This window comes from Pezoporus wallicus, unplaced genomic scaffold (assembly GCF_028554395.1).
Source record: "Pezoporus wallicus isolate ANWC-B61680 ecotype Strahan unplaced genomic scaffold, APGP_CSIRO_Pwel_v1 scaffold_7392, whole genome shotgun sequence".
Lineage (NCBI taxonomy): Eukaryota > Metazoa > Chordata > Aves > Psittaciformes > Psittacidae > Pezoporus > Pezoporus wallicus.
Window position 1 is genome coordinate 304,822 of NW_026639923.1, and position 7,441 is coordinate 312,262.

General features: G+C 50.8%; 1 protein-coding gene across 1 annotated transcript; it reads left to right on the forward strand.

Moving 5' to 3' along the window:
- KPNA7 (karyopherin subunit alpha 7) lies at window positions 1-7,151 on the forward strand. The gene is made up of 10 exons (XM_057416819.1): window positions 1-73; window positions 675-818; window positions 1,327-1,412; window positions 2,492-2,760; window positions 3,209-3,291; window positions 3,912-4,175; window positions 4,490-4,723; window positions 5,036-5,218; window positions 5,869-6,013; window positions 7,114-7,151. The coding sequence occupies exons 1-10, from the start codon at window positions 8-10 to the stop codon at window positions 7,134-7,136; spliced, it is 1,497 nt and encodes a 498-aa protein (XP_057272802.1). The 5' UTR covers window positions 1-7; the 3' UTR covers window positions 7,137-7,151.
- The last annotated feature ends 290 nt before the right edge of the window (window positions 7,152-7,441 follow it).

A 7,441-nucleotide genomic window follows, 5' to 3' on the forward strand; every position in this document is an offset into this window, starting at 1 on the left:
TGCCAAGATGTCGCTTTTGATCAAGCACAATGAGAGGCTGAGGAAGTTCAAGAACAAAGGCAAGGACCCCACTGTAAGTAGCCACCTCCAGCACCCCCTTCAGACAACAGCAGAGCCCACTGGGGGTTTGCCTATAGCCAGGAGGTGATGGAAAGGCTTCTGAGGGGCAGTTGTCCCCAAACCTACCTGTGCGTGGTGGCTCTGCATTGGGGATGCTCGGCCAGCTTTGGGATGTGGTGTGGAGCTGGCTGGGCTGCAAGGAGTGTGGGGAACATGAGCTTTGGGTGGGTGACTGGAGCTGGTTCAGCTCCAGCCTGCTGAGCTCTCTGCAGCAGTTATCCCTGTTATCTAGTATGGGATGTCAGACCACAGGATCTGTCAGCTTGCTTTAAGCCATTAGAGGAGATGAGGGTTTGCCTTTAAGGTTCAACAAATCTACTTTCAAATGCACCCACTGGTTCATCCAGCAGCTCGTGTCCTTGGGAAGCAATAAGGGAGAGGTTTTACTCTGTCCCATCTCCTCTATAACCCCCCCCAGGCCATAGCAGGGAGCTGCCCAAGAGTAGATGGTGGTTCTCCGCACTTCTTGTGTAGGAAGCTTGAGGAAGGGGGTTACAGAGCTGAGCAGAGATAAGCTTCTTGGGTGATGCTGATGCCCATCTCCTTCCCTCCAGGCCCTGCGGAGGCAGAGAGTGGAGGTGACAGTTGAGCTGCGGAAGGCCAAGAAGGATGAGCAGATCTTGAAGCGCAGGAACATTGAACAAAATGAAATGGAGATGGAGAGGAATCTCTCTACAAGAGAAGATGAAAGACATGAGGTGAGTACTGGGTGCTCTGCACCCAGGCAGGATCACTGCTGCAGCTTGTGCGAGTTAGACCAGATGATCTGGGTTAAATAGCCAGTGCCATTCCTGATCTCCGTGCTGTGCTGGGAGTGTTTTACACTGCCTGACCATGTTATTTTGCATGGAGATGATGTCCTGTGTGGCTTCCCTTGATGGCAGGTAGAACAGGCTGGTGCTGCTGGGAGCTGGTGGAGCTCCTGTCTGGCTCCCTGTGCAGTGAGGGGTAATTACTGAGCCCATAGACCCGTTATGGTGTGTCAGTGACTCTTCCCCTGTGCTTGATTATAAGCATTAGTTGCCTTGAAGGCTTTTGTGGATTCTCTTCCCCTGCCTCATCTCGAAACTGCATTGCATAAAGAGTAGACATTGCTTAGATATGAAGTGGTGACTGACCTGGGTCTAGACAGCTGATTGCCTCTGGAGATTAAAGTTGGGGGAGCCCTGGCTTGCTTTCTGACTCTGAATCATCCCTGTGCCACAGATCATTCTCCTCTCCTTGGAGGAAATCCTTCAAGGTGTGAATGGGAGTGACAGTGAGCTGCAGCTGCAGGCCACGCAGGCCACCAGGTATGCTGCTGGGCTGCCCTGTGCTGGGAGGGAGGTGGCTGGTGGGGCTGCAGCGGGTTCCACTGGCAGAAGGTGTTTCTTCCTGCTTGAAGAGATGACAAAGGGGAAGGTGCCTGCTAAGCCCAGCTGCCCTGAGGAACCTCACCCGGTGCCTGCTTTGTGCCTTGCCTGGCTCCATCACATTCCTGGGCAGCACTGTGGACCTGTGTGGTTGGACCCAAGCAAGGGACTGGCTGTGGGTCCTGTGCCTGTGCAGGATCACATTGGATCCCACAAGAAATCAAGTGCCAAATGTGTGGGCAGGTCAAAGACCGGGGACCCTGGCTCTGGAAGGGTCCATGCTGAGCAGGGCTGTCCCTACCCAGGAGGGTAGGAAGGATCACAGGGTGCCACTATCGCCCAGCTTGCAGCAGGGATGTCTGTGGAGGGTTCAGGAGAGGCTGCATCACTGCTGGTGCTGGCTTGAGCTGCCACATCAGCAATCGGCCCATGTGCTATTCCCAGGGGACCAGTGCTATTCCCAATGGCTGTGGGGATGTTCTGCTCATGGTGAGCAAATAAAAAAGCTTTGCTTCCAAGCTGTTAACTGGGGAAGAGTCTGCCTTGTCCAACCTGAAAGGGGCAAGTGACAGCTAGGTCACTTGGGAAGCCTCATTTTAAATGCGAGCTCTGGCCTGTGCAGGGCCCCTGAGCCAGGGAGCAGCAAAGGCAGGCTCTAAGAGAACAAATAGCAGGTGCTGCTTTTTCCCTGTCTTAAACTCCTGCACAGCAGGAAGCGTGGAATAATGTTGTCATGGTTCCAAAAGTACATTTGAAGTATTGCGCTCTGAGTGCAACGCTTCACGTATCCTTTCCTCTAATAACCCTGCTGTTGCTTCAGCGTTGTCTTAGATGTGTCTTCTGCAGAAGCTTCTCTATGGCAACTCCTCTGCTGGAGGGTTTGCTGACATGGGATGCTGAACTAGCATCTCTTACAGGTGATGCTTCCCTTGCAAGCCACAACCTTGGTCCTGGCCACAGGGTATTGATCTATCCTGGAACCACACAGGGATTCTCAGTGCTGTGTCCTTTTCCTGCAGGAGACTGCTGTCCAGGAGGAAGGACCCCCCTATCAGTGAGATCATCGAGCTGGGGATCATCCCCAGGCTGGTTGAATTCCTCACCTATGCTGACAATACTCCTCTGCAGTTTGAAGCTGCCTGGGCACTGACTAACATCGCTGCTGGCACCTCGGAACACACCAAGGCAGTGGTGGAGGGAGGTGCCCTCCCAGCCTTCATCTCCCTGCTGTCCTCCCCACACATGCACATCAGTGAGCAGTCTGTGTGGGCTCTGGGCAACATTGCAGGTAAGGAGAGGTCTCCAGGCCTGGGTTATGTGCATGCAGAGAGTCACTGCATAGGCTGTGCTGGGGACCTGAAAGTATTGGTGCTCTTCAAGGTAGCCTTGTCTCCTTGCAGCTTTGTCTGCAAGCTGCTGCCCCTATTAAACCTTGCAGTCCCTGGTAGCCTTTGAGACCCTGTGTTAGTCTGCAAGAAGATTTTGGCCAAGGGCAAGTGCAATACTCCATTCTGCTGGGCTGGTCTAAGCCACTCATGCTGTCAGTAGGGAGAACAGGATGGTTAACCTGCCACAAACCAGCCATGAGGGCACTCCAGTCTACCTGAAAGGGCTTGATGGTGTGTGGCTGGTGAGTGAGCCTGGTCACCCAGCCCTGGCCCGTGCCTGCGTTGCTGTTTGTTAACTGGCTTTTGACATGGGCAGATACAGTAAACAACACTTTTTCATCTGCACAGGTGATGGTCCTCTGTACAGAGATGCTCTTATCAACTGCAACGCGCTTCCTCCCTTGCTGGCTCTGGTGTCTCCTGCAACTCCAGTAAATAACCTGCATTTTCTTGACCTAACAGCTCTTAATCACTTGGGGAATGGGTGAATTGTGGTGATGCCTTATAAACAACAAGCTGTTTGTATGATGGGTGACACCCTGTCCTAAACTGTTGTTAATGACCTCACCTCTCAGCTATATACAAGCTATAGATGCCTTATAGCTTCAATGCTTTGAACATAGCCCCGTGGCTCTCCTGGAGCATCCTTACTGGGATGAACTTCATCAAATCCTTGATGTCCCTCTCTAGAACAATGAGCTGATAATACTTATTGGTGCTAATATTAAACAGTAAATTCCTGATTGTGTCTGAAGAATGTCCTGTAATTTGTCCAAGGACCCAGCAGATAAGTTGTTTGGCACCTTTGTTGTAGTAGCTTGTCGCAGAGCCAGAGCTGAAGTTACTGGAACTTAATACTGGGGAAGAAGAAGGTGAATCCAGTGTCTTAGTCACTTATCTGTTTTATACTCCCTCTTCAAATGAGCCTCAGCCTTTAAGGAGGCTGCTTCTGGCTCCTGGGTAACACTTCTTAGGTGCAGGGACCAGCAGCATGGTGCTACCTCTTCCTCACTTGTTACTGCAACCGGGATCTTGCACCTCTGTGTTTCAGGTTTGGTTCCTGAGGAACATCACGTGGACACTCTCAAACTTCTGTAGGCACAAGAACCCCTATCCCCCTCTGGATGCAGTGCAGAAGATGCTGCCAGCCCTCATCTGCCTCCTGGAACATGAGGACAATGAAATCATCTCCGACTCCTGCTGGGCCACTTCCTTTCTGACCGATGGCTCCAACGACCGCATCCAAGTTGTGGTGGATACAGGGATTCTCCCACGGCTGGTGGAACTCATGGCCAGCCCAGAGCTGATCATTTTGGTAGGAAACAATCGGCAATCTCCAGCCTCTGGTCCCTTAATGTAGGAACATGTAAGGAGAGGGAAGGCATGTCTCTTGCTTATATGTGGCAAGTGTGGTCTGCTGTCATCACACTGCATTAATGGCTTGTTTGTCAAGCCACTGCCCTGTTCCAGCTTTCTGGATAGAAACTGTAAGGCTGCTTACAGCAAAACCAGGAGGACAATGCTCTCCTTATTTGAAGGATCAAGCAGTTAGTGAGGAATCTCTCTGGACTTTCTGGCATGTATCCCTTGAGGTAAGGATTCTCCTTATCTCCCTTAATCTCTGTCTAGACTCCAGCTCTTCGCACCGTTGGGAATGTGGTCACAGGGACTAACGAGCAGACCCAGGCAGCTATCGATGCTGGTGTCTTGGCTGTCCTGCCCCATCTCCTGCAACATGCAAAGCCAACCATACAGAAGGAAGCAGCCTGGATGCTCAGTAACATCGCAGCAGGGCCTTGCTGGCAGATCCAGCAACTCATGACCTGTGGGTTGTTGCCTCCTCTGGTGGAGCTGCTCGATAAGGTAAGGGATGGGTGCAGTGTTGTATGTAGCTGGGGTTTGTGATGCCTCACTTGTGAAGCACTTGTTCATATACCCAAGCATGTCTTTCAAAGCTGTGGAGATCCTGGGAAGAGCTTGGACTTGTCCACATGCATGAAAGCATAGATCAGAGCTGCTCTTTGGCAGCTCTGCCAAGTGTTCACCCACTGCTCAAGGAGCTGGGGAAGGTGGATCAGTCCAAGCTGAATGGAAGGGAAATGGTTTCCCTCACCTTGCACTGATCTTAGGGCAATGCTGAAGCTCAGGGGTGTCCTCGCTGTGCTGCTCTTCCAGGGGAACTTCAGTGCTCAGAAGGAAGCTGTATGGGCAGTAGCCAACTTCACAACAGGAGGAACTGTGGAGCAGATAGTGGAGCTTGTCCAGTCTGGGGTCCTCAAACCTCTGCTCAATCTCCTTTTGGCCAAGGACAGCAAAACCATCCTGGTTATCCTGGATACCATTTCAAATCTCTTCCTGGTAAGATTCCCATCTCTTGCATTCCTTCTCCAAAAGAGCAGCAAGGTGTGAGCTGAATGCTCATGTTGTGTGGTTAAACAGCAGCTGCTGCTCTTGCATGAGTAAGAGGTAGGCTTCAAGTTGTCCAATATGTTCTTGGACACTCTTGGGTTGTCTAAAGACCTTGAGAAGATGCAGTTCCCAAAGTGCTCCTCTTCACCTCTATGACTTTAGTTTCTCCTTCTGGAAAGGCAGAGGGATTTTGTGTTAATCCCCGAGCTGGATGGAAGTGAGGGCCCTGCAGAAATGCAACTGCAGAGGAGTCAAGTGGTCCTGGGGGTATTTCAGCTCTGCTCCCTGCCAGCTGATGTCTATGTAATTGAAAGCCTGTTTCTTGTAGCACATTTAAATCAGGGCAGTGACTTCTGCAAATGAAGTAGTGGGTGGCAGGTCACATCTGCTGCTTCTCCATGTGTGGATTGAGGGACTGGGTAGGGTCTGGCTAACCATCAGTAATCCCAGCAGGGACTGGTGTTCTGTAGATGCAGTAGTCACATCCCTGGGATCAGGCAGGGACTGTTTCCCTTTGACTCCTCTTACAGTAAAGACCATCTCAAACCTGTTACTGAGGTAAGGGTGTATTTCCCTGCTTGTCTTATCTGACGTTATAGGCAGCTGAGAAGCTGGGAGAGACAGAGAGGTTGTGTCTGCTGGTGGAGAAGCTTGATGGTCTGGAGAAGTTGGAAGCCTTGCAGATCCATGACAACAAAATTGTCTGCCAAGTTGCCCTGAACATCATAGAGAAATACTTCTCTGGGGAGGTATGTGAGCTCTTGCTGTCTCTCACCTGGAAATAGGAAGCTGTTGTACACTGAAATGAAGCACAGGCTTTAAGGATAAGTTCTTGGAAGGGACCTCTACATGACTGGAGTAGTCCTTGCAGCTTGTGCCAGTTGCTTTTAAAGGTCTCTAAAAGCTCCGAGTTGTCAGCTGAGGAGTTGCACAGCAGATAGGGGTGCCTTGATAGTATCTTGCTGCTGGAATTCAAACTGGCATCAGCTGGAGCTATTGCAGTTGCTGATGTGAATACCAAATGTGGAGAAGTTTCCTTCTTCAGAGCTGAGCTGGCTTGTCACTATGAATGGAAGCCTCCTACTTGGCTGATAACCATACTCAGGTTGCATTTGGATTACTTGACCCTTCTCATGCAGACAGACGTATGGAAAAAGGGAATAGGACACCATGGAGCAGTTGCAGGAGTCCCATGACTGCCACAGATGCTGTGTGTGCTCCCAGCCTTCGTCTTGCAGATGGGGAAACGTGAGGGAAGAGGCTTAGTACTCTGGCGGATCTTGGAGCTAAGGCTTAGTCTGGGTATGAACTGCAGCAGCAGGGAGCAAGTACAGTCATAGAATAGTTAAGGTTGGACAGGACCTTAAGATCATCCAGTGTCTGTTCTGGTCCCCTGCCCAGAACAGGGTTTATGGGATGTCCCTGTGTGAGGGTATGGAGGAAGCTCCCCTACACATAGCACCTGCCCGAGGGGCTGGATGCCAGGGCAATATCTCCAAAGCAGTCCTGGCCTCTTGCTGTTCCAAGCAGGCTATTTAATTAGAGTGAGTTCTGCCACTCCAGCCACTCTTTCCTTCTGCCTTTAATGTCTGAGCCTGTAGACTTGGCTGCTCTCTGTGTGAGATGCAGGGACACTGCAGCTCCAGTGTGCTGTAACAAACAGGAGGACTGGGTCTGGTCTCCAGGGGTCCTGCTAGAGTCAAGCTGATCTCAACAGCTTGTTAGAGCAGCAGGGAATTTCTTAAAGCAAGGAAACTGCTGTAGGAAGGTTCAGGCAAGCTCTGGTGTAAAAAGCTTAGGTTTAAGATGCAGAACCTTTAACTGATGGCAATTGACTTCCTCCTAGGTAGATTCAGACCTGCGTTGAGTCTGGACTCTCATAGTCCGAGGTGGACTGTATGATCCCTCAGCAGAGAAGGAGAGCTTCACCTTCTAAGATGAAGCACTACATGGCTCTGAGCTGGTGGGTGGAGGTGTTGGGCATCGAACTTGAGAGGAGCAAAGATGCTGAGTCTTTCTACTGTGAGACTCATCAATAAATTGCACTTCTGGCTTTGTACTTCTTGCCATTGAGTTGGTTTTGGTTTTGTTCTCAAGTTGCTGTTGCAAGCTGTATAGACTCTTTCCGTAGTGTCATAATCTATTGGAGCTCCTGGGCATGGTTTCTGGGGG

Bases quoted from the DNA above. Each gene is read 5' to 3' on its own strand.
- KPNA7 (XM_057416819.1), top strand. From the start codon at position 8: ATGTCGCTTTTGATCAAGCACAATGAGAGGCTGAGGAAGTTCAAGAAC. The intron at 819-1,326 runs GTGAGTACTGGG...CCTGTGCCACAG, and splicing joins GAGAAGATGAAAGACATGAG to ATCATTCTCCTCTCCTTGGA. The intron at 5,219-5,868 runs GTAAGATTCCCA...CTGACGTTATAG, and splicing joins CCATTTCAAATCTCTTCCTG to GCAGCTGAGAAGCTGGGAGA.